The sequence below is a fragment of the Nerophis ophidion genome, linkage group LG15, assembly GCF_033978795.1.
Source record: "Nerophis ophidion isolate RoL-2023_Sa linkage group LG15, RoL_Noph_v1.0, whole genome shotgun sequence".
Taxonomy (NCBI): Eukaryota; Metazoa; Chordata; class Actinopteri; order Syngnathiformes; family Syngnathidae; genus Nerophis; species Nerophis ophidion.
This window is the reverse complement of record NC_084625.1, coordinates 48,534,811-48,562,807: the sequence shown is the minus strand read 5'-3', so window position 1 is coordinate 48,562,807 and position 27,997 is coordinate 48,534,811. Positions and strand designations below refer to the sequence as shown.

General features: G+C 43.5%; 1 protein-coding gene across 13 annotated transcripts in view; it reads left to right on the top strand.

Annotated features, from left to right (window-relative positions):
* Window positions 1–27,997, top strand: part of ntng1a (netrin g1a) — a 286,683-nt gene that overhangs the window by 148,652 nt on the left and 110,034 nt on the right. For all 13 annotated transcript variants that reach the window (XM_061922312.1, XM_061922323.1, XM_061922322.1 and 10 more), the window contains exon 4: window positions 23,483–23,655. In XM_061922312.1, coding sequence (XP_061778296.1) covers window positions 23,483–23,655 — 173 coding nt within the window. The remainder of the gene's footprint in view (window positions 1–23,482; window positions 23,656–27,997) is intronic.

Below are 27,997 nucleotides of genomic sequence, written 5' to 3'. Positions count from 1 at the left end.
TTCCAGAACGAGCCTGAAAATGTGGGTGTCAGGGACAGACAAATTTACAACAAAGTTCTAAAGTTAAGTGACAAATCAGAGTAGTTGTTTTTTTTTTACCCTTCACGTTCATATTTCGCTGTGTTTGTTGCATTTTTGTTGCATTTCGCTTGATTTGGAAAATATGCCGATCAAGTGTGACTTTTATATGTTGTCAATATTCAGTGTTTTATCGGTTATAGTTAATATTGTAAGTCCCACATTCTTTATTGTCATGTATATTCAGTAAAAAAAAATGTTTAAGGCGGTTTGTCATAAAGATTTTAGCATTCAATCAGACATTATTGTGAGGTTTTGTTTTGGTGTTCCTAAAAATACGATATACGGGCCCCTCAGAGACATTTCCATCTCTAAATGTGGCCCTCCGAGTCAAAATAATGGCCCAGGCCTGCAATAGACTATATTTTACGAACTCTAAGATGCTATTTTTGTTTCCCAACCATCACACCCTGCGGCTTATACAAAGGTTCAGGCTAATCTATGGATTTTTCTTCGCTAACGGTTATATTATGGAATCAAACGGTGCACTTAAATGACACACTAATAAACTGTTCAAACTTAATTTTCAGTGTTTTATCATTCATAGTTAATATTGTAAATCCCCTATTCTTTATTGTCATGTACATTCTGGGTGTTTCATTTAGTAAAAAAATTTAAAATTCCATTTCGTTTTTTCAAGGGGTCGGTCGGTTTTGTATTAGTGTTCCTAAAAATGAGATAAACCGGCCCCCCAGACACATTTCCATCTCTAAATGAGGCCCTTCGGCTCAAAATAATTGCCCAGGACTGCAATAGACTATATTTTACGGACTATAAGATGCTACTTTTTTTTTTCCCACCCACCAGACCCTGTGGCTGATAAAAAGGTTCAGGCTAATCTATGGATTTTTCTTCGCTAACGGTTATATTATGGAATCAAACGGTGCACTTAAATGACACACTAATAAACTGTTCAAACTTAATTTTCAGTGTTTTATCGTTCATAGTTAATATTGTAAATCCCCTATTCTTTATTGTCATGTACATTCTGGGTGTTTCATTTAGGAAAAAAATGTAAAATTCCATTTCACGGTAGCGGTGTAGCGTGCAAGGACGGGAGTGGAAGAAGTATCAAAAGATGGCGCGGACTGTTTTAATGAAATTCAGACTTTACTTCAATCAATTACAGAGCAGCATCTCCTCCTCATTTGCCGGAAATTTGTCCTGTGAAAAACCGTCCGACCGGAACCCTCTAATAACTAAAGTTCCTTGGGTGAATAATGTCAACTCACTACACCGGTATGTTTTAGTCAGTATTTTACGGTCTATAAGATGCTAGTTTTTTTTCCCAACCATCAGACCCTGTGGTTTATACAAATGTTTGAGCTCATCTATGGACTTTTCTTCGCTAACAGCTATTTTATGGAATCAAACGGTGCACTCAAATGACACACTAATAAACTGTTCAAACTTCAATATTCAGTGTTTTATCGTTCCTAGTTAATATTGTAAATCCCACATTCGTTATTTTCATGTACATTCTGGGTTTGTCATTCAGTAAAAAAAATTTAAATTCCATTCCGGTTTTTTCAAGTGGTCGGTCGGTTCTGTATTAGTGTTCCTAAAAATCCGATATACCGGCCCCTCAGACACATTTCTATCTCTAAATGTGGCCCTCCGAGTCAAAATAATTGCCCAGGCCTGCAATAGGCTATATTTTACGGACTATAAGATGCTACTTTTTTTTTCCCAACCACCAGACCCTGTGCCTGATACAAAGGTTCAGGCTAATCTGTGGATTTTACTTCGCTAACGGTTATATTATGGAATCAAACGGTGCACTCAAATGACACACTAATAAACTGTTCAAACCTCAATATTCAGTGTTTTATCGTTTATAGTTAATATTGTAAATCCCCTATTCTTTATTGTCATGTACATTCTGGGTGTTTCATTTAGTAAAAAAATGTAAAATTCCATTTCACGGTAGCGGTGTAGCGTGCAAGGACGGGAGTGGAAGAAATGTCAAAAGATGGCGCTGACTGTTTTAATGACATTCAGACTTTACTTCAATCAATTACAGAGCAGCATCTCCTCCTCATCTGCCGGAAATTTGTCCTGTGAAAAACCGTCCGACCGGAACCCTCTAATAACTAAAGTTCCTTGGGTGAATAATGTCAACCCACTACACCGGTATGTTTTAGTCAGTATTTTACGGTCTATAAAATGCTAGTTTTTTTCCCAACCATCAGACCCTGTGGTTTATACAAATGTTCGAGCTAATCTATGGACTTTTCTTCGCTAACAGCTATTTTATGGAATCAAACGGTGCACTCAAATGACACACTAATAAACTGTTCAAACTTCAATATTCAGTGTTTTATCGTTCATAGTTAATATTGTAAATCCCACATTCGTTATTTTCATGTACATTCTGGGTGTGTCTTTCAGTAAAAAAAAAAAGTAAAATTCCATTCTGTTTTTTTCTCAAGCGGTCGGTCGGTTTTGTATTAGTGTTCCTAAAAATGAGATATACCGGACCCCCCGACACATTTCCATCTCTAAATGTTGCCCTTCGAGTCAAAATAATTGCCCAGGCCTGCAATAGACTATATTTCACGGACTATAAGACACTACTTTTTTATCCCAACCACTGGACCTTGTTGGCTTATACAAAGGTCCGGGCTAATCTATGGCTTTTTCTTCGCTAACGGATATATTATGGAATGAATAAAGCAAGGAAATGAGACGGTGCACTCAAATTAAACATTTTAACAAACTGTTCAAACTTTTAATATTCAGTGTTTTATCGTTCATAGTTAATATTTTAAATCAAACATTGACTGACTGCCTGGCAACTACAGGCTTCAATAATACTGTGGTGATTAACGGGGGCATGAGTCCAAATGAACCAGGTGCATGACATGACAGGTGGAAACTAATTGGTAGTCATGGTGACAAAAACAAACAAGAGTGCCCAATGAGTCCAAAACCAAACAGAACATGACCACAAAACATGACTCTCACTGTCGTGCGGGTTCCATGGAGCACCAAGGAAGGACATGATTGAGCAGGTTTGACTTGCTTTATTTTTTTAAATCAAGCTTGTCTGCAGGTCGGGTCGCTTTTCAGCTCCACTGCTCGCGCTTCGGTCGCTTTTCAGCCGCCCCCGTCGTCGTCGTCGTCTTGCTCTCTGTCACATCCGTTCCTCGGGCACTGCTGCGGGCTCTCCAACTCCTTCTGCCCCGTTCTCTCCTCCTTCTCCCCTTTTATACATTGAGAGGAAATACGCCAATCGTGTCCAGGTGCGCCATCCGCGCACCCGATCTCGCTTATGGTGTTGCTCCCGGCACGCCCCGCCTCACCGCTCGCTCGAATTCTCCGCCTCCTCGTCACCATCTCCTCCACTCTGTTGGACTGCCGGCTCCGCCTCTCCACAATGTGAACTATGTGAAGTGAATTATATTTATATAGCGCTTTTTCTCTAGTGACTCAAAGCGCTTTACATAGTGAAACCCAATATCTGAGTTACATTCAAACCAGTGTGGGTGGCACTGGGAGCAGGTGGGAAAAGTGTCTTGCCCAAGGACACAACGGCAGTGACTAGGTTGGCAGAAGCGGGAATTGAACCTGCAACCCTCGAGTTGCTGGCACGGCCACTCTACCAAACCGAGCTAAACCGCCCCATGACATTAGTGTTGCTAAAAAATCAGATATAGCGTCCCCTCAGACACATTTTTTTCTGTAAATTTGGACCCACCCCCCGAGTCAAAATAATTGCCCAGGCCTGGTTTATAGGAAACTAGTTTTAGTTGGATCCGCCATGTAGCTTGTAGCGTACTTCATAGCCTTGAGCCTCCGTTGTTTACGACTCGAAGCAGCTGTTCACATGATATAAAATAGAAAAGTATTTTATTGTGACTTGGGTATGTATCTAGCCTTAGAAACATACCCAAGATTGACAGGGATATAAGACCATTGACTGATTGATTGAAACTTTTATTAGTAGATTGCACAGTACAGAACATATTCCGTACAATTGACCATTAAGTTCTTCTTCGCTTGCTACCACCCCTGGAAGAGTCCGTCCGCGGACGGAACGTTCTTACCTCTCTGCAGTGGATTCACTTGTCACTGGATCCACGGCCAATAGTCTTTAGCGGACGGCCGTTTCAGTAAACCCGGCGCATCGATATTATCGATCTTTTTGAGCGACTCGCAGGCAGGCAACACCTACTCATCGACTCCTGCCCAGTTAGCATGTCCGGGTTTGTACGTTTCGCTGAGGCTGGGGCTTTGATTGATGAATGGCTTCCATTGATCGGTGCAGGTCAGCGGCACATTTATCTCAATGTGGCGAACCAAAGGTTAACTAGAACTCCGGAACCCTTCCGGTCGGGGGTTATTGTGATATTGCTCATCCAAGAGTGAGATCTGCCAATCACATTTATCCATCCATCCATCCATCCATCCATCATCTTCCGCTTATCCGAGGTCGGGTCGCGGGGGCAACAGCCTAAGCAGGGAAACCCAGACTTCCCTCTCCCCAGCCACTTCGTCTAGTTCTTCCCGGGGGATCCCGAGGCGTTCCCAGGCCAGCCGGGAGACATAGTCTTCCCAACGTGTCCTGGGTCTTCCCCGTGGCCTCCTACCGGTTGGACGTGCCCTAAACACCTCCCTAGGGAGGCGTTCGGGTGGCATCCTGACCAGATGCCCGAACCACCTCATCTGGCTCCTCTCGATGTGGAGGAGCAGCGGCTTTACTTTGAGCTCCTCCCGGATGACAGAGCTTCTCACCCTATCTCTAAGGGAGAGACCCGCCACACGGCGGAGGAAACTCATTTGGGCCGCTTGTACCCGTGATCTTATCCTTTCGGTCATGACCCAAAGCTCATGACCACAGGTGAGGATGGGAACGTAGATCGACCGGTAAATTGAGAGCTTTGCCTTCCGGCTCAGCTCCTTCTTCACCACAACGGATCGGTACAACGTCCGCATTACTGAAGACGCCGCACCGATCCGCCTGTCGATCTCACGATCCACTCTTCCCTCACTCGTGAACAAGACTCCTAGGTACTTGAACTCCACCACTTGGGGCAGGGTCTCCTCCCCAACCCGGAGATGGCACTCCACCCTTTTCCGGGCGAGAACCATGGACTCGGACTTGGAGGTGCTGATTCTCATTCCGGTCGCTTCACACTCGGCTGCGAACCGATCCAGCGAGAGCTGAAGATCCCGGTCAGATGAAGCCATCAGGACCACATCATCTGCAAAAGGCAGAGACCTAATCCTGCGGTTACCAAACCGGAACCCCTCAACGCCTTGACTGCGCCTAGAAATTCTGTCCATAAAAGTTATGAACAGAATCGGTGACAAAGGACAGCCTTGGCGGAGTCCAACCCTCACTCACATTTATTGACTGGAAATCTTTCAGTGCAGTAATGGTGAGTCCCAGCAGGCACGAGACATTGATACAACGTTGATTAGAAATATGGGCTTTTTTAAGACGGACTTTGAAACAACCTTGCAAAATAGTTGGGTTTGTAAACAGAGACAATGTCACGACCTGACATCGAATAATCGTCAAAAAGCATGTTGTTTTTTTAACGTTGTTGAATATCGGTTGGGAAATCAGCAAAATTCGATGCGCAAATCAACTTCACGACCTGACATAGAGTAAAGGTTGTCAAAAAGCATGTTGTTTCAACGTTGTAGGGCAGTGGTCCCCCAACCAGGGCCGCGACTCGATTGCAGAATACATTTTTTATAATTTCCATCCATCCATCCATTTTCTACCGCTTATTCCCTTTTGGGGTCGCGGGGGGCGCTGGCGCCTATCTCAGCTACAGTCGGGCGGAAGGCGGGGTACACTCCTAGACAAGTCGCCACCTCATCGCAGGGCCAACACAGATAGACAGACAACATTCACACTCACATGCACACACTAGGGCCAATTTTTAGTGTTGCCAATCAACTTATCCCCAGGTGCATGTCTTTGGAAGTGGGAGGAAGCCAGAGTACCCGCAGGGAACCCACGCATTCACGGGGAGAACATGCAAACTCCACACAGAAAGATCCCTAGCCTTTTTTATAATTAAATTTTTTGAATTATTAGTTTTTATTCTTTGTGAAATCAACATAAAAAACACAAAATACACCTACAATTAGTGCACCAGACCAAAAAACCACAATTTTTTCATGACAAAAACCTCCCTTCTTTATGACAAAGAAAAATAAATAAAAATAAAAATAAATAAAAGAATCCCCCCCACCCCCATCGCCGGACCGCGTGACAAATTATCAAGCGTTGTCCGGTCCGCAGCAACAAAAAGCTTGGGGACCACTGTTGTAGGGTATAGGTTGGAAAATGACCAAATTTCACGGCAGCGGTGTACCGTGCAAGGACGAGAGTGGAAGAAGTGTCAAAAGATGGCGCTGACTGTTTGAATGACATTCAGACTTTACTTCAATCAATTACAGAGCAGCATCTCCTTATCCGCCGGAAATGTGTCCTGTGAAAAACCGTCCGACCGGAACCCTCTAATAACTAAAGTTCCTTGGGTGAATAATGTCAACTCGCTACACCGGTATGTTTTAGCGCTTTTATGGCGAGTTTACTGACAGATATAAGTAAGAACTTTACACTACTTTATATTAGAAATGGCAAAAGCAGAGGATGAATGTCCCATAACAAGAAGATAGAGAGAAAGAAGAAGCTTATCGACTACAGGGTTGACATGGACTACAAAGGCGGATACGCGCAAATTTTCAGGATTAATGCAAATCCCAAATAAAGATCAGCAGGTACCAGAAGGTAAAAAAAAAGTGGCTTTTGCATAATTTTGCGAAACAAAACAAAAGATAATGTCTTTGTGACGGACTCTCACCGTCTTGGTTCCATAGACATTACATCGAGCAGTTCGTGACTTTTGTTTTATTATTTAAATAAAATCTTTCAGCTTTCGCTTTTCAGCCGGCCGCGTCTGCGTCTTCCTCCGGCTCTCTTCCTCTTCTGCGCTTGCTCCACATCCGTTTCTCTCTGGCTTCATCTCTGTTCTCCGCCTCTCCCCTCCACGTTTCCGGCGGTCGCCCTTTTACAGAGTGCGCCAGGATTTTTTAATTGTGCGCAGCTGGCAGCCCCGCGGACCTGATCCACGCCTCCTCGCCACCATCTTGGTCCGGGCTGCGGCGTGCCCTGCCTCGCTGTCGGACTGGCGAAGTGAGTGTGACAATCCTCCTGGTAGTGGGGTATCTCTTTAAGGAGAATTCCTGTGTGGGACTTTGTTTAACGTGGGCAGACTGGTGCACAGACAGTCACCACACCATCCTTGACAGATCCGGGTCAGGGTCCAGTGGCATGGAGTCCAAGACGACTGGGGACCCTTTTCTGCTGTACCTTCCTCCGCCTTCGCAGCCGTTGTGACGCTCCGTAGGGTTAGCAATCATCCGCCGCCTGTTCCACCGTTGAGGTCTTGGGTTGTTGTTTCCCCATAATTGGGCCCACATGGATGTGGGGGTGCCTTCTTCTGCCATCGCAGCCGTTGTGGTAGTTCTTAAATCCACTGTCTCCGCCGTTAAGGTCTTCACCGTATCCCTAGCTAGTGGGCAGTCAGTGTGGAGAGGCGGAGCCGACGGCGGGGCAGGGCACGCTGTAGCCCTCCCCAAGATGGCGGCAAGGAGGTGGAGAATGCGGCGGAGCGGGGCGTGCCGGGAGCGACGCCGCAATCTAGATTAAGTGCCTGGCTCGCACACCGGTAAACAATCTACGTATCTCCTCGCAGTGTATAAAAGAGGAGAAGGAGGAGAGATCGGGACAGAAGGAGTTGGAGAGTCCGCGGCAGTGCAGGAAGAACAAAGAGCGAGAGACGAGAGACGGAGACACGGCCGACTGAAGAGCGGACCGGAGAGCGAGAGACGGAGAGCGAGCAGCAGGGGCGGCGACGGCGCAAAATACATCCTGTATTGAAAAATAAACAAGAGTCAAACCTGCTCAAAGCCATGTCCTTCCTGGGTGGTCCATTGAACCCGCACGACGACAGCAAGAGGCTGTCACAGTCAGGTACTAGGCCTTTGCCAAGGGCCACCTGGGGTAACAGTAGTAGAGGGGTTAACCTCCTAGTGCCCCAAGACCCCATAGAGGAGCCTCCACTGCCTGATGCACTTTGACGTCATGCCCAGGACCCTTACCTTATACACACACCAGAATAATACTCCCATGTTGAAGCACAGTACGGCTTCATAGCTTACCAAAGTCGTACTAAAAAAGTATGGGGGCAATTTCACTGGCTTTCATTTTGCAGTTGACACGTATCTCTTATGTGTGACTGCCATCTACTGGTCACAGTTATCATTACACCATTGACCATAATTAAATTGCATCAAGGTCGGTAAGCACAACCAGAATTATTCCGCGTCGAGTATTGAGAGGAAAAAAAGGATTTTAGGTGCGCCTTATAGTCTGGAAAATACGGTACACATTGCAAGGGATGCCGCTTCACGGGAGGACATAGTACCAGTCAGGCGGTGAGTAATGTTTGCTCATGGCGGCGTGAATATATTCCCTCACGGTAGCAAATTGGAAAGGAGAATAACACCTCAATTTTCCCCAATTGTAGACTTGAGGAAAGGGTCCGGGAAAGAAGGATGTCATTATGGCAGGTTTGGGGGCTGAGGTCCGTCCCGGGGGAGCTGGTGCTAGGATCCCTTCCCAGAATGCCCTGCTGCCTGGTGGTAAGCGGTAGGGAAGGCAATTACCAGGTAACATGTGGAGCAGGACACAGAAAGCAGCTGTAAGCTACGTGTCACAGGGGGGGGAGTCTTGTGGTGTGTATCCAAGAAGATCCGTGTGTGTGTGTGTGTGTGTGTGTGTGTGTGTGTGTGTGTGTGTGTGTGTGTGTGTGTGCGTGTGTTAGGAGCTCAGCTGAGACAGAGAAAGTGTGTTGTACATTTCCTTTGGTGCGCTGCAATTATCTCTTCGACTGTTGACAAATCACACACACACACGCACAAACACACACACACACACATTCATGTCTTTCCGACTTTGTGTGGACCCACGTTTGGTCAGTAGGTGTTTAGGGCCCCCCTTTCCACTATAGCTTGAATGATGAAAAAAAATTATATGCAATTATCTCTTCCACTGTTGACATATCACGCACACACATGCACACACACACACACACACACACACACACACACACACACACGTTTTTCCGACTTTGTGTGGACCCACGTTTGGTCAGTAGGTTGTGAGGGCCCCCGTTTCCACTATAGCTAGAATGATGAAAAAATCTTATCTGCAACACACACACACACACACACACACACACATACAAAAATGTATTTCCGACTTTGTGTGGACCCACGTTTGGTCAGTAGGTTGTGGGGGCCCCCCTTTCCGACTATAGCTTGAATGATGAAAAAAAATTATATACAATTATCTCTTCCACTGTTGACATATCACGCACACACACGCACACACACACACACACACACACACACACACGTTTTTCCGACTTTGTGTGGACCCACGTTTGGTCGGTAGGTTGTGAGGGCCCCCGTTTCCACTATAGCTAGAATGATGAAAAAATCTTATCTGCAACACACACACACACACAAAAATGTATTTCCGACTTTGTGTGGACCCACGTTTGGTCAGTAGGTTGTGGGGGCCCCCCTTTCCGACTATAGCTTGAATGATGAAAAAAATGTATATGCAATTATCTCTTCCACTGTTGACATATCACGCACACACACGCACACACACACATACATGTCTGTCCGACTTTGTGTGGACCCACGTTTGGTCAGTAGGTTGTGAGGGCCCCCCTTTCCACAATAGCTAGAATAATAAAAAATAAATATCAGCAACACACACACACGTACATGTCTTGCCGACTTTGTGTGGACCCATGTTTGGTCAGTAGATAACGATGCAAAACGAAACCCATTTATCAACAACACCCAGATCTGCCGCCGGCTTCGCTGGGCCCGAGCTCATCTAAGATGGACTGATGCAAAGTGGAAAAGCATTCTGTGGTCTGACGAGTCCACATTTCAAATAGTTTTTGGAAACTGTGGACGTCGTGGGCCGAAGGGGAAAAGAACCAGGTGCAAAGTTCAAAAGTGATGCCTTGGGCATTAGTGCCCAAGGCATGGGTAACTTACACACCTGTGAAGGCACCATTAATGCTGAAAGGTACAAACAGGTTGTGTAGCAACATATGTTGCCTTCCAAGCAACGTCATCATGGACGCCCCTGCTTATTTCAGCAAGCATCAAGCAATAATGGAAAAAAAATGACTGTGACGACTTTTTTGCAATAAGTAAATGATTATTTGCCCCAAAAAAATGACTTTAAATATCTTGTCTTTGCAGTCTAGTCAATTGAATATAAGTGGAAACGTATTTGCAAATCTTTGTATCATTTATGATTTTACACAAACCAAAGACGTTTTTACAGAAGTTTGCCACATGGCAACAATATTTCACACGGATATACTTTTTGCTGCAATTCCCTGTACCGATAAAAGAAGTATTTCTGAAAGAAAAACATTTATATTGACCATGATTTGGTCTCAGATCTAAGCATGCTACCAAATGAAGACATAATATTGGAGTTTATTGCCTGGTTAAAAAGCTATCACACATACATTTTATTACCTGAAGTCATGGCTTCCCTCGCCTCGCTTGGTATCTCAGTCAATTCCACTTTTGATTGGCAGCAGGTTGCGAGTTAGACCCCGTGGGCCGGGGCTCGCAGTCTCCGTCGTTATACCGATGGCGCTACCATCTCTGAGCGCTGATTAAAACGCCGAAAGGAGCCCAAGGTATAAACCACTAAGGACTACACGCGAATTCGTTTTTAAAACACACTACCTACGATGATTGTGAACGTTGACTATTTTTTTCTATTTTTGAATCCTTCTAAACCAGGAGTCACCAACCAGATGAGTCGTCCCGCTGGCCTGTTCTAAAAATAGCTCAAATAGCAGCACTTACCAGTGAGCTGCCGCAATTTTTTAAATTGTATTTATTTACTAGCAAGCTGGTGTCGCTTTGCTCGACATTTTTAATTCTAAGAGAGACAAAACTCAAATAGAATTTGAAAATCCAAGAAAAATATTTTAAAGACTTGTTCTTCACTTGTTCAAAAAAATAATAATTTATTTTTTTACTTATAACTTTCGGAAAGACAATTTTAGAGAAAAAATACAACCTTAAAAATTATTTTAGGATTTTTAACACATATACCTTTTTACCTTTTGAATCCCAATCCAATCAATCCAATCCACTTTATTTATATAGCACATTTAAACAACAATAAAGTTTCCAAAGTGCTGCACAGCCATGTTAAAAACAATATTATGCTCCACCAATGACTGAATAAAACAAAAAATGAATACAAATAAAACCAATAAAAACAATATAAAAACAAATATGATTTAAAACTATTTTAAAAGGTAAAATCAATTAAAACAGTAAAATAAAAATCAAAGTGTATAAAAAATACAGAGGACAATTCAAATCAATGTTCAAGTATTTTGTTTTTTCTTGTAAAGAATAATAAATACATTTTAATTTAATTCTTCATTTTAGCTTCTGTTTTTTTGATGAAGAATATGATAAAAATTCCCCCAAAATATTCTGGCACATCTTATTTCAAAGTCTTTTGAATTTCTTTGAACATTTTTGTTCTGGAAAATCTAGAAGAAATAATAATAATGAAATATAGCTTGGTCCAATTTGTTATATATTCTAAAAAAAAAAGTGCAGATTGGATTTTAACCTATTTAAAACATGTCATCAAAATTTTAAAATTAATCTCAATCAGGAAAAATTACTAATGATGGTCCATAAATTATTTTATAAATTTTTTCAAAAAGATTCGAATTAGCTAGTTTTTCTCTTTTTTTTTCGGTTGAATTTTGATTTTTAAAGAGTCGAAATTGAAAAATTAAATTTTATTTTTTTTCCTGTTTTCGCCTCTTTTAAACCGTTCAATTGAGTGTGTTTTTTTTTTTTATAATTTATTCTCTACAAAAAAAACCTTCCGTAAAAGGAAAAAAAAATGTATGACGGAATGACAGACAGAAATACCCATTTTTTTATATATATAGATTTATTTGTTAAAGGTAAATTGAGCAAATTGGCTATTTCTGGCAATTTATTTAAGTGTGTATCAAACTGGTAGCCCTTCGCATTAATCAGTACCCAAGAAGTAGCTCTTGCTTTCAAAAAGGTTGGTGACCCCTGGTCTAAACCATCACCGAAATACAATTTTAAGAAAATGATCACTTGTTGGTGCAGACCGGCCTAAAAAGGTTGGCACAGTGGCATTTTTACCACTGTGTTACATCACCTTTCCTTTTAACAACACTCAGTAACTTAAGAGACCAATTTTTGAAGCTTTTCAGGTGGAATTCTTTCCCATTCTTGCTTGCTGTACAGCTAAAGCTGTTCAACAGTCCGGGGTCTCCGTTGTGGTATTTTAGGCTTCAAAATGTGCCACACATTTTCAATTGGAGTGTGTGTTGGATGTGGCAGCGACCAATTCCAGAAGGGGAGAAGCAAATAGGTCCGTGGTCCGGCAGGAGAGAGGCGTCCAGAAGTTCGAGCGTGGGGTCGAGGATCAGGGAAGGCAATCAAGGTCCGGGGGGGGGGGGGGGGGAAGAGCAGCAGCAGAAGCGCACAGCTAAAGCTGAGACACGGAGGACTGTGGGAACAAGGGACGACAAGTGCAATCAGGACTAGGGAGAGAGAGAGAGAGCAGGAGAGGAGTCAGAGACGAGAAGTTTACTATACACAGGGCTACGTTCCGACGAGGAGAAGTCAGTGGCGAGGCTCTTCATACTGTCGCTTCTCATTTACTTCAGGTTCGTTGATTGCAGATTGCCTTCGGCTGAGCCTTCTAAGTGCCCCCGCAGAAGAGGAAAAGCGGACTGCGTGTGCTTCTTAACAATTTTGTTTTCAGAAACTGAGGAAATACGTCCCTGGACACATGAGAACTTAAAAATATGACTAGTGTATGATACTGTAACGATTTGGTATCGGATCGAGGAAAAGCTAAACATGCTTCACTACACTATAGGAGGATACAATAGCTCACCGGCGTCACAATGTAAACAGACGCCATGTGTGGATCGACGCCTGTAATGATACCAAGTACAAGAGCGTATCTAGTCGATACTACTATGACTAGATCAATATTTTGTATCAACACAAAATCTTGTTTTTTTATGGTTTTGTGTAATGCTTAAATTATGACGAGTGTATGATCCCGTAACTACTTGGTATCGGATCGATACCCAAATTTGTGGTATCACCCAAAGCTAATGTAAATTATCAAAGAAGAGAAGAATTAGTGATTATTACATTTTAACAGAAGTGTAGATAGAACATGTTGAAACAGAAAATAAGCAGATACTAACAGTAAATGAACAAGTAGAATAATGGTCATTTTTTACAGCTTGTCCTTTATAATTTCGACAAAATAATAGAACTGGAAATGACACAATATGTTACTGCATACGTCAGCAGGCTAATTAGGAGATTTTGTTTGTTTACTTACTACTAAAAGACCAGTTTTTCATTATTTTATTTACGGACGATATTGTTCTTCGATTGTTCTACGAATGTACCGTAAGTGTTTTTGTTAAAAAATAACGCCAATAATGCCATTGTTTGTGGTCCCCATCATTTGGAAAAAGTTTTGAAAAGTATCAAAAAGTATCGAAACACATTTTGGTACCGAGACAACCCTCGTACGAACACAGCCGATCAATGGCGATTTGATATCTGTTCCTTATCAAAGACTGCAGTTTTTTGTCCTTTGATCTTCATCTGAGTGGATTGTTCCGGGTTTTCTCAGTTGAAAACAACCACATTTTAGGGTTGCTCCACCACAAATTGCGAATTTTGCATGAAGGCGCGCAAGAACTGACTAAAGTCGGGTGCGACAATGCCGAGCATCCCGGATATACGCACCTTTTTCCAGCTAAACACATGGGAGAACAGCTATCCATCCATCCATTTTCTTCGCAAAGGCAGCAGCCTAAGCAGGGAAGCCCAGACTTCCCTCTCCCCAGCCACTTCGTCCAGCTCCTGCCGGGCGATCCCAAGGCGTTCCCAGGTCAGCCGTGAGACATAGTCTTCCCCGTGGCCTCCTACCGGTCGGACGTGCCCGAAAAACCTCCCTAGGAAGGCGCTCGGGTGGCATCCTGACCAGATGCCCGAACTACCTCATCTGGTTCCTCTCCATGTGGAGGAGCAGCGGCTTTACTTTGAGTTCCTCCCGAATGACAGAGCTTCTCACCCTATCTCTAAGGGAGAGCCCCGCCACCCGGCGGAGGAAACTGATCTTGTCGTGATCTTGTCCTTTCGGTCATAACCCAAAGCTCATGACCATAGGTGAGGATGGGAACGTAGATCGACCGCTAAATTGAGAGCTTTGCCTTCCGGCTCAGCTCTTTCTTCACCACAACAGATCGATTACTGAAGACTTGGCACCGATCCGCCTGTCGACCTCACGATCCACTTTTAACTCACTCGAGAACAAGACTCCGAGGTACTTGAACTCCTCCACTTGGGGCAAGATCTCCTCCCCAACCCGGAGCTGGCACTCCACCCTTTTCCGGGCGAGAACCACGGACTCGGACTTGGAGGTGCTGATTCTCATCCCAGTCGCTTCACACATGGGAGAACAGGTTCTGCCTAAACTGTGGACCAGCTTCTAGTTCAGGAATCTATTCTGAAGTCTAGAGCCAGTTCGCTAAGCAGCCGGCAGGAGAGGGCTTCTGGAATCCGTTCAGCAAACAGAGACGTTGTTGAATTGGACTTTGCTGATCGGTCTATTTTCGGAGCAAGAAACAGATACTGGATCCTGATAGAGAACCACGGACTCGGACTTGGAGGTGCTGATTATCATCCCAGTCGCTTCACACATGGGAGAACAGGTTCTGCCTAAACTGTGGACCAGCTTCTAGTCCGGAAATCTATTCTGAAGTCTAGAGCCACTTCGCTAAGCAGCCGGCAGGAGAGGACTTCTGGAATCCGTTCAGCAAACAAAGACGTTGTTGAATTGGACTTTGCTGATTGGTCTATTTTCGGAGCAAGAAACAGATACTGGATCCTGATAGAGAACCACGGACTCGGACTTGGAGGTGCTGATTCTCATCCCAGTCGCTTCACACGTGGGAGAACAGGTTCTGCCTAAACTGTGGACCAGCCTCTAGTCCGGAAATCTATTGTGAAGTCTAGAGCCACTTCGCTAAGCAGCCGGCAGGAGAGGACTTCTGGAATCCGTTCAGCAAACAGAGACGTTGTTGAATTGGACTTTGCTGATCGGTCTATTTTCGGAGCAAAAAACAGATACTGGATCCTGATAGAGAACCACGGACTCGGACTTGGAGGTGCTGATTCTCATCCCAGTCGCTTCACACATGGGAGAACAGGTTCTGCCTAAACTGTGGACCAGCCTCTAGTCCGGAAATCTATTGTGAAGTCTAGAGCCACTTCGCTAAGCAGCCGGCAGGAGAGGACTTCTGGAATCCGTTCAGCAAACAGAGACGTTGTTGAATTGGACTTTGCTGATCGGTCTATTTTCGGAGCAAGAAACAGATACTGGATCCTGATAGAGAACCACGGACTCGGACTTGGAGGTGCTGATTATCATCCCAGTCGCTTCACACGTGGGAGAACAGGTTCTGCCTAAACTGTGGACCAGCTTCTAGTCCGGAAATCTATTGTGAAGTCTAGAGCCAGCTCGCTAAGCAGCCGGCAGGAGAGGACTTCTGGAATCCGTTCAGCAAACAGAGACGTTGTTGAATTGGACTTTGCTGATCGGTCTATTTTCGGAGCAAGAAACAGATACTGGATCCTGATATTTGACAATCCAACAAAAACTTGGCGATTGACAACATATCACTGAACCGACACAAGCTAATCCCGATCAACACACAGCCCGGTTGTTCAGGACGAGCGCTGAATTTCAATGCCGCGTAGAAGTGAGAGCTTTAAGACTGAGATTTTCCTCCAACTGTCATGTTTATTCTGACTCGGGGCTAAGCTTTGGCAAATAAGGGCGAGCTTGCTATCACTGAAAGGTTCTCACCGAGACGTCCGCATCCTATCCGTGTCATCTGGTCCTTCCACCCTTTCGCCATCTGGCAGCCTAGGGAACAAACAAGCAGATACAGTAGATACCATTCACCTCGATGTTTGAATGGAAGGGCTCTCGAATGTCGCCACTGAGTCAGCCTGGGGATTATCTCGGAAAAATAAACAAAACCCGGCGCGGTATGAATCTATAGTGAGTCCCGCTGAATGGAAGCCGAGTGAAGTCGCAGCCGGAATAGGCTTTGGACGGGTGAGTCATGGTAGAGTTGGAAACAAAGGGGTTTATCTTTGAAAATGAAGCCTTTGGCTGAAGTTTGCACCCTATTTTCCATGTTGTGTAATAATTATCAATAAACAAATTCAGATTAGTTCATACTACTGCCTTTTACAAAACTCAAAACCAGTGAAGTTCCTATATTGAGTTGAATAGACTGCAAACCTCATTTGGAAATTGTTGCATGCAACGTGTTTCAAGTGGCAAAAAAGACTGAGAAAGTTGAAGAATGCTCATCAAACGCTTATGTGGAACATCCCACAGGTGAACAGGCTCATTGATAACAGATTGGGTATAAAAGCAGCTTCCGTGAAATGCTCAGTCATTCACAACAAAGGACGGGGCGAGGGTCAACACTTTGTGAAGAAATGTGTGAGCAAATTGTCGAACAGTTTAAGAACAACATTTCTCGACCAGCTGTTGCAAGGAATTTATGGATTTCACCATCTACGGTCCGTAATATCACCAAATAGTTCGGAGAATCTGGAGAAATCACTGTACTTCCATCCCTCAGGCGGTACTGCATCAAAAAGTGACATATGTGTGTGAAGGATATCACCACATGGGCTCAGGAACACTTCAGAAAACCACTGTAACTACAATTTGTCGCTACATCTTTAAGTGCAAGTTAAAACTCTACAATGCGAAGCGAAAACCATTTATCAACAACACCCAGAAACGCCCCGAGCTCATCTAAGATGAACTGATGCAAAGCTTCAGAAATTGGTCTCCTCAGTTCCCTAACATTTACTGAGTGTTGTTAAAAGGAAAGGCCATGTAACATAGTGGTAAAAAATACCCCTTTGTCAACTTTATTGCAATGTGTTGCTGCCTTTAAATTCTAAGTTAATGATTACTTGCAAAAATAAATGTAGTTCCTCACTTCGAACATTAATTAAATTGTCTTTGTAGTCTGTTCAATTGAATATAAGTTGAAAATGTTTGGTGTACACCGCCTTCCGCCCGATTGTAGCTGAGATAGGCGCCAGCGCCCCCCGCGACCCCAAAAGGGAATAAGCGGTAGAAAATGGATGGATGGATGGATGTTTACCCTGCTAGCATACTTGCCAATCTTGAGACCTCCAAATTCAGGAGATGAAGGGGGGTTATTGGGGGTTGGGGCAGGGTTGGGTGGTAGGGTGCGGGGGGTTGTATATTGTAGCGTCCCGGAAGAGTTGGTGCTGCAAGGGCTTCTGGGTACTTGTTCTGTTGTGTTACGGTGCGGATGTTCTCCCAAAATGTGTTTGTCATTCTTGTTTGGTGTGGGTTCACAGTGTGGTGCATATTTGTAACAGTGTTAAAGTTGGTTATACGGCCACCCTCAGTGTGCCTTTAAGGCACGCCCCCAATTTTGGTGTCCGGGTGAAAATCGGGAGAATGGTTTTAGGGAAATTCGGGAGTCTCCCAGGAAAACCGGGAGAGTTGGCAAGTATCAAGGGTCGGAATTGGGGGTTAAATCACCAAAATGATTCAAAAATGTCACTCTTCATATAAAAAGAAACACATCGTTCATGTCAATGAGCCAGTCAATAGATTTGGTTCAAACAAAGAAAAATACGACTCAACTAAGATTCAACAAAAAAAAAAATGGTTTACAGTTGTAAGTTTTAACTCACAAATCGTATTTTCTTTACGTTCAAGTTTGTAAACCAGAAAGGGCGCAAATTGTTCGTCAATCAAGGTTCCAGCGTGTATGACGTTGCTGCTATTGGACCTTAATTTCCCTGGGGACCAACAAAACATACATCATCGAATCAAATCCAACATGGCTTGGGTTCGAGGCTTTCTTCCTTTATTTCATCCTACAAAACAGTGAAGGCCATATTGAATACAAACCCCGTTTCCATATGAGTTGGGAAATTGTGTTCGATGTAAATATAAACGGAATACAATGATTTGCAAATCCTTTTCAACCCGTATTCAGTTGAATGCACTACAAAAACTCATAAACTTTATTTTTTTGTGTGCAAATAATAGTTAACTTACTGTAGAATTTAATGACTGCGACACGTGCCAAAGTAGTTGGGAAAGGGCATGCTCACCACTGTGTTACATCACCTTTTCTTTTAACAACACTCAATAAACGTTTGGGAACTGAGGAAACTAATTGTTGAAGCTTTGAAAGTGGAATTCTTTCCCATTCTTGTTTTATGTAGAGCTTCAGTCCTTCAACAGTCCGGGGTCTACGCTGTCGTATTTTACGCTTCATAATGTGCCACACATTTTCCATGGGAGACAGGTCTGGACTGCAGGCGGGCCAGGAAAGTACCCGCACTCTTTTTTTAAGAAGCCACGCTGTTGTAACATGTGGCTTGTCATTGTCTTGCTGAAATAAACAGGGGCGTCCATGAAAAAGACGGCACTTAGATGGCAGCATATGTTGTTCCAAAACCTGTATGTACCTTTCAGCATTAATGGTGCCTTCACAGATATGTAAGTTACCCATGTCTTGGGCACTAATGCACCCCCATACCATCACAGATGCTGGCTTTTGAACTTTGCGTCGATAACAGTCTGGATGGTTCACTTCCCCTTTGGTCCGGATGACACGATGTCGAATATATCCAAAAAACAATTTGAAATGTGGACTCGTCAGACAACAGAACACTTTTCCACTTTGCATCCGTCCATCTTGGATGATCTCGGACCCAGAGAAGCCGGCGGCGTTTCTGGGTGTTGTTGATAAATGGCTTTCGCTTTGCATAGTAGAGCTTTAACTTGCACTTACAGATGTAGCGACCAACTGTAGTTACTGACAGTGGTTTTATGAAGTGTTCCTGAGCGCATGTGGTGATATCCTTTAGAGATTGATGTCGGTTTTTAATACAGTGCCGTCTGAGGGATCGAAGGTCACGGTCATTCAATGTTGGTTTCACGTGGAGTGATTTCTCCAGATTCTCTGAACCTTTTGATGATATTATGGACCGTAGATGTTGAAATCTCTAAATTTCTTGCAATTGCACTTTGAGAAACGTTGTTCTTAAACTGTTGACAATTTGCTCACACAGTTGTGGACAAAGGGGTGTACCTCACCCCATCCTTTCTCGTGAAAGACTGAGCATTTTTTGGGAAGCTGTTTTTATACCCAATCACGGCACCCACTTGTTCCCAATTAGCCTGCGGGATGTTCCAAATAAGTGTTTGATGAGCATTCCTCAACTTTATCAGTATTTATTACCACCTTTTCCAAGTACAGTTAATGATTATTTGCAAAAAAAAATTAAGTTTATCAGTTTGAACATCAAATATGTTGTCTTTGTAGCATATTCAACTGAATATGGGTTGAAAATGATTCGCAAATCATTTTATTCCGTTTATATTTACATCTAACGCAATTTCCCAACTCATATGGAAACGGGGTTTGTAGATAAATCTATATCGCCCTACATCGAAGTTACGATTAGCGGTATGTATTTTTTTTCCGGGGTACTTCACAAGGCGAATGATGCACTTCATTAATTAGTAAAACCAATGATATCCCCGCAATTCTCTTCTTGCCACGGAAAAAAAACAAAAAACGAATCTTGCCGAGTTTATAGTTAAATGCATACAGCCCGGGCGAGGATTTAGTGCACCTTAAGGGAGTCTCTCCTTCCATACGGAAAATATGCTGCTGAGATCTCATCTCATATTAATCCGTCACAGAGAGTGTAGATGGCTCCGTGCTGCCCGCCGGCCAACGTTGAGCTATTCATTACCTTTTTAGAGTTACGAGCTCCTTTTGCCTTTGTTCTCCCCCCCATGTCGGTTCCGTTGTTTTCCACCGGCCTTTTTTGGTCCCTCTCTCGCTGCCGATTCCTCAGCTGTGGACGCTGACCTTATAACCGCCATTTATCCTCCAGTGGGACAATTAAAACCCTGAGAGAGAGCAGCAGGAAAAGGGGATTTTAAAAAACCCCAGAAAAACCCCATCTCACCCTTGAAGTTTTGACGGTTTTGTCCGCTTATCCGAGGTCGGGTCGTGGGGGCAGCAGCCTAAGTAACGAAGCCCAGACTTCCCTCTCCCCAGCCACTTCGTCCAGCTCTTCCCGGGGGATCCAGAGGCGTTCCCAGGCCAGCCGGGAGACATAGTCTTCCCAACGTGTCCTGGGTCTTCCCCGTGGCCTCCTACCGGTCTGGCGTGCCTTAAACACCTCCCTAGGGAGGCGTTCGGGTGGCATCCTGACCAGATGTCCGAACCACCTCATCTGGCTCCTCTCGATTTACTTTGAGCTCCTCCTGGATGGCAGAGCTTCTCACCCTATTTCTAAGGGAAAGCCCACCACCCGGTGGAGGAAATTCATTTCGGCCACTTGTACCCGTGATATTGTCCTTTGGGTCATAACTCAAAGCTCATGACCATAGGTGAGGATGGGAACGTAGATCGACCAGTAAATTGAGGACTTTGCCTTCCGGCTCAGCTCCTTCTTCACCACAACGGATCGGTACAACGTCCGCATTACTGAAGACGCCGCACCCATCCGCCTGTCGATCTCACGATCCACTCTTCCCCCACTCGTGAACAAGACTCCTAGGTACTTGAAGTCCTCCACTTGGGGCAGGGGCTCCTCCCCAACCCGGAGATGGCACTCCACCCTTTTCCGGTCGAGAACCATGGACTCTGACTTGGAAGTGCTGATTCTAATCCCAGTCGCTTCACACTCGGCTGCGAACCGATCCAGTGAATCGTAGTTTCTTCATACTTAATTGAATCGCCACTTTTAATGACGATAAAAAAATATATATACCTCAGTTGCATTTCTTTCTTGCCAGATTTTGTATTTTGTAGGAACAAAAAATAATTATTTCTGCTGTAGAAGCACTTGCATTCAGAGGAGAGGAGCTACGCCATGTTTAGACATCAGTGCCCCGCATTCATAACACAAAATGTGGATTGTTACGATCATGCTTTGCTTGTCAATCAATCAAACATCAAAGTTTATTTCTATAGCCCTAAATCACGAGTGTCTCAAAGGGCTGCACTAGCCACAACAACATCCTCGGCTCAGATCTGTCATGTGTTTTCTTCTTCTTTCTTTCTTTCTTTCTTTCTTTCTTTCTTCACAAATGATTGTCACACACACTCTTGGTGTAACGAAATTATTCTCTGCATTTGACCCATCACCCTTGATCACCCCCTGGGAGGTGAGGGGAGTAGTGGGCAGCAGCAGTGCCGCGCCTGGTAATAATTTTGGGATATTTAACCCCCAATTCCAACCCTTGATGCCGAGTGACGAGAAGGGAGGTAATGGGTCCTATTGTTATATTCTTTGGTATGACTCGGCCGGGGTTTGAACTCACCACCTACAGATCATGTTCTGTTTAGTTATGTTCTGTTTTGTTTCTGACTCCATTAGTTCCTGTTTTTGCGCACCCTGGTTTGTTTTAATTTCCATGACTACCAATTCGTTTTTTGTTATTCATGCCATAGTGCAAGTTTTTGTTTTCATAACCAAGTTTTGAACTCCGCCGAGAGCGCATTTTGTTTGTTCCTGTTCATAGTAAAATTAAAATATGTCATTACCTTCATGTCGTGTCCGGTCCAATCGCTTTGCACCACAGGAAAACAAACCACACCCTGCGCACCCTGGTTTGTTTGTGATGTATCATGTTGTTTGTGATGTATCATGTTGTATGCTTGCATGTTCGAAATAAACTCAAACTCAACCTGTCATGTCACGCACCTGGTTCATTTGGACCTGTTAATCACCACAGCATCATTCAAGCCTGTAGTTGCCAGGCAGTCAGCCTGGGGGAATCACCTTCTACTCACTCTCGACACACCCTTGTTATCCATGCCGACAATCCATGTCCCTTTCTCGTTTCACGTACGTTTTTCGTTATTCATGCCATAGTGCAAGTTTTTTTTTATGTCCATAGTTTTGCCTTAGTGCAAGTTTTTGTTTTCATAGCCAAGTTTTGAACCTTCACTGAGAGCGCTTTTTGTTTGTTTCTGTTCATAGTAAAATTAAAATATGTTATTACCTTCACGTCACGTCCGGTCCAATCGCTTTGTATCACAGGAAAACAAACCACACCCTGCGCACCCTGGTTTGTTTTAGTTTCCATGACTACCAATTAGTTTTCACCTGTCATGTCACGCACCTGGTTCATTTGGATTCATGCACCCGATAATCACCACAGAATTATTTAAGCCTGTAGTTACCAGGCAGTCAGCCCGGCGGCATCACCTTCTACTCATTCTCGACACACCCTTGTTATCAATCCCGATGAGCCATGTCCCTTTCTCGTTCCACGTAAGTTTTTCGTTATTCATGCCATAGTGCAAGTTTTGTTTCATGTCCATGGTTTTGCTTTAGTGCCTTATTTCAGTGAAACTTGCCAAACGACATGAAACCAAATATTAACATTTCTGTATGTACAGTATACTTTTGACCAAGCAGATTTGCTCAGATTTTCATTAGACCCATAATAAATTCATAATAGAACCAAACTTCAAGGTTTTTTTTGTGACAAAAAATAACAGTTGTAGAAATTATTGGAAACTCAAGACAACCATGACATTATGTTCTTTACAAGTGTATGTAAACTTTTGTCCACGACTGTATGTTTAATATACCGAAATATTTTTTTGTTAAAATATAGCCAATAATGCAATATGTAGTGGTCCCTTTTGTTTAGAAAAGTATCAAAGTACCGAAAAGTAACAAAATAATTTTGGTACCGGAACCAAAATATTGGTATCGGGACAACACTAGTTTGGTCATAAATCTGGGCACTTCCTCCAATTGTTCCCCATCCATTATTATGTTAGCTCTTGAGTTCTTTGAGGTTTTCCACAGTACCTTTGGATTTTGGCTGTGCTGACCCCCATTCCACAACCACCAGTTTCTACGCATAATTTTTTTGCAAGATCCTGCGGTTCGGAGACACTTAAGCATATCCAAAAACATATCATCTAGACCACAAGTCTTTCAAACGTATATTAAAATCACCATAGGACTTTTGTGCGATTTGATACATTTTTCATGGGTTTTGTTTAGTTTTCGGGTCACCCCCGTACATCCGACCCTGAGTGGAAATAGTCATCCGTTTTGACGTTTGTCCTTTTCAACTCCACCCCCTTTTTGACAGGTGCAAGTGCAACCTTCACGCCAACAGCTGTGTGTTTGACAAAGAGAAGCTGAGCTGCGAGTGCGAGCACAACACCACCGGGCCCGACTGTGGCCGCTGTAAGAGGAACTACCAGGGCCGGGCCTGGAGCGCCGGCTCCTACCTGCCTATACCTAAAGGCACTGCAAATATATGTAAGTGTTCACACACACACACACACACACACACACATGTTATCATTTGGAATGGGGTTGTTCGGGATTTGTGGGGACCAACCTTTCTACAGGTTGTGGAGGCATAAAAATTTTTTTGTAAAATGGCCACTGCCAAGTTAGCTCAGACACGACTTTAAATCTATGGAATGATGAAGTAATGTGCTGATCATTCTTACTGGATCCGACAATCATTTAAAAAGGTTTCCCTTTAGGCGACCTGTTTTTTGCCCCCATACCGTCAGAGGTCTCCTAAAGGTGACCGTGTAAACAGAGCAATGTCCCCATTAAGTAAGCATTGCCAGAACACACAAACACACACACACACACACACACACACACACACACACATACTGGTTATCATTTGGAATGGGGACCAAGTTGTTGTTCGGGACTTGTGGGGACCACCCTTTCTAAAGGTTGTGGAGGCACAAAAAAATTGGGTAAAATGACCACTGCCAAGTTAGGTCAGACACGTCTTTAAATCTCCGGATTGATGAAGTAATGTGCTGATCATTCTTACTGGATCCGACAATCATTTAAAAAGGTTTCCCTTTAGGCGACCTGTTTTTTGCCCCGTACCGTCAGAGGTCCACTAAAGTTGACCGTGTAATCAGACCGATGTCCCCATTAAGTAAGCATTGCCAGAACACAAACACACACACACACACACACACACACATTCTGGGTATCATCTGGAATGGGGACCAAGTTGTTGTTTGGGACTTGTGGGGACCACCCTTTCTACAGGTTGTGGAGGCATAAAAAAATGTTGGTAAAATGGGCACTGCCCAGTTAGCTCAGACATGTCTTTAAATCTCTGGATTGATGAAGTAATGTGCTGATCATTCTTACTGGATCCGACAATCATTTAAAAAGGATCCCCTTTAGGCGACCTGTTTTTTGCCCCGTACCGTCAGAGGTCCCCTAAAGGTGACCGTGTAATCAGACCGATGTCCCCATTAAGTAAGCATTGCCAGAACACAAACACACACACACGCACACACATACTGGTTATCATTTGGAATGGGGACCAAGTTGTTGTTCGGGACTTATGGGGACCACCCTTTCTACGGGTTGTGGAGGCATAAAAAAAATTTGGTAAAACGGGTACTGCCCAGTTAGCTCAGCCACGTCTTTAAATCTCTGGATTGATGAAGTAATGTTTCTGATCATTCTTATTGGATCTGACAATCCTTTAAAAAGGTTTCCCTTCAGGGGACCTGTTTTTCGCCCCCGTACCGTCAGAGGTCTCCTAAAGGTGACCGTGTAAACAAAGCGATGTTCCCATTAAGTAAGCTTTGCCAGAACACACACACACACACACACACACACACACACACACACACACACACACACACACACACACACACACACAGACACAGACACACACACATACTGGTTATCATTTGGAATGGGGACCAAGTTGTTGTTCGTGACTTGTGAGGACCACCCTCTCTACAGGTTGTGGAGGCATAAAAAAAATGGTTCAAATGGCCACTGCCCAGTTAGCTCAGACACGTCTTTAAATCTCTGGATTGATGAAGTAATGTGCTGATCATTCTTACTGGAGCTGACTATCATTTAAAAAGGTTTCCCTCCAGGGAACCTGTTTTTATCCCCCGTACCGTCAGCGGTCCTCTAAAGGTGACCGTGTAAACAGAGCGATGTCCCCATTAAGTAAGCATTGCCAGAACACACACACACACATACTGGTTATCATTTGGAATGGAGACCGAGTTGTTGTTCGGGACTTGTGGGGACCACCCTTTTTACAGGTTGTAGAGGCATAAACACACACACACATACTGGTTATCATTTGGAATGGAGACCAAGTTGTTGTTCGGGACTTGTGGGGACCACCCTTTTTACAGGTTGTAGAGGCATAAAAACACACACACACATACTGGTTATCATTTGGAATGGAGACCAAGTTGTTGTTCGGGACTTGTGGGGACCACCCTTTTTACAGGTTGTAGAGGCATAAAAACACACACACACACACACACACACACACACACACACACACACACACACACACACGTGTTGATTAAGAGTGATTAAGGCCTCCGTGAGTTGCCGGCACCAGCCTGGCAAGCCCAGGTAATGAACGCAAAAAGGACTTCAGTGCAGACAGCCAGAAAGAGTTGATACCCAATTAGCTGCATTCTGCATCATCTTCTTTGATTTCTGACGATAACAATTTAAAACAGCGATACACCGACTCGTCAGACAGCTTCAAGGTGAAATGAAGCAATTAAGAGGATTTCCAAAGAGACAAAAATATGGCATATCAAAGGCATTTTTTTTTCTTTATAAAAACACGGCGTTTTGGGGGGAAAAAAAGCATCTAAACGTCAGAATAAGGCTACATCTAAGAGCCCGATCCCAATTGTCTGCCCTAGTGTTGTCCCGATACCAATATTTTGGTACCGGTACCAAAATATATATTGATACTTTTCGGTACTTTTCGATATTTTTCTAAATAAAGGGGACCCAAAAAATGGCATTATTGGCTTTATTTTAACAAAAAATGTCAGGGTACATTAAACAAATATTTATTATTGCAATTTTGTCCTCAAATAAAACAGTGAACATTCTAGAAAAATTGTCTTTTAATAGGAAGTAAACAAACAAAGGCATATGCAGTGGGTGCCTGTTTTTGTTTATTGGAGTCTAATCGTGTCTCTTATGTATGACTGCCATCTATTAGTCACACGTATATCGTATGTGTGACTGCCCTCTACTGGCCACATTTATCTCTTATTTGTGACTGCCATCATGTTGCAGTCTACACGTAACTATTATGTGTGAATGCCATCTACTGGTCACACTTATATATTTTGTGTGACTGCCATCTACTGGTGACACGTATCTCTTATGTGTGACTGACATCTACAGGTGACACTTATCTCTTATATGTGACTGCCATCATATTGCAGTCTACACATATCTCTTATGTGTGACTGCCATCATATTGCAGTCTACACGTACCTCTTATATGTGACTGCCGTCATAATGCAGTCCACACGTGTCTCTTATGTGTGACTTCCATCACATTGCAGTCTACACGTACCTCTTATGTGTGACTGCCATCATATTGCAGTCTACACGTACCTCTTATGTGTGACTGCCATCATATTGCAATCTACATGTATCTCTTATGTGTGATTGCCATCATATTGCAGTCTACAGGTATCTCTTATGTGTGACTGCCATCTACTGGTCAGACGTATTTGTTATGTGTCACTGCTATCTACTGGCCACACTTATCATTTATCTGTGACTGCCATCATATTGCAGACTACACGTGTCTCTTATGTGTGACTGCCATCATATTGCAGTCTACACGTATCTCTTATGTTTGACTGCCATCATATTGCAGTCTACACGTATCTCTTATGTTTGACTGCCATCATATTGCAGTCTACACGTATCTCTTATGTTTGACTGCCATCATATTGCAGTCTACACGTATCTCTTATGTGTGACTGCCATCAATTGGTCGGACGTATTTGTTATTTGCTAACATAATGGTGAGAGTCTAGTCCATAGTGGATCCAACACAATAGTGTGAAAGTCCAGTCCAAGGTGGATCTAACATAATAGTGAGAGTCCAGTCCATAGTGGATCTAACATAATAGTGAGAGTCCGGTCCATAGAGGATCTAACATAAGGGGGGCAGAGCAGAAAGAAACGGCAGATCAACTGGTCTATTTAAAGGCTAGAATATTCAAATGAGATTTGGATATTTTAAGTATGTATTTTTGAACAAAAAAATAGTAAAACTCAGGATCGCATCAACTCGATACATGCAGTCGATCCACCGATGGATTCATATCAGATTTGCATCCTCATTCTCAATCTGAATCGTCACTTCAGTCATGTTGCGTAAAATCCAGCCTGAGGCGTCGCTGGTGGGCGATCTTCGGCTTTTATTTGCGCTTCTGCTTTAAAGCCCCTTTTTTTTTTACAGAATTCATTCCATTTGATGCCTGAGATATTTCCGCTAATTTTAGAATTTAATCTTTCACTCCCCGACTCCTCTGCAAAAGGGAAAATAAAGCCACCGCCTTCTCGTCTTGACGGTGGACTCTAAGAGCTCGGGGTAGATTGTGTGGACGTAACTCCGGCAAAGTATCGGCGAAGAAACTATCGTACGTACCCAAACTTTAGTTTGCTTGTTTACTGAAAACTGCTTTAACTAAAAATCCATCAATAAAGCCTATAACTGAAATAACTTGCCAGTTTTTTTCTGGTTTTTCGTTCGAAATGGAAAACGTTATTTTGTGCAAATATTAGCTCATTTGGAATTTGTTGTCGG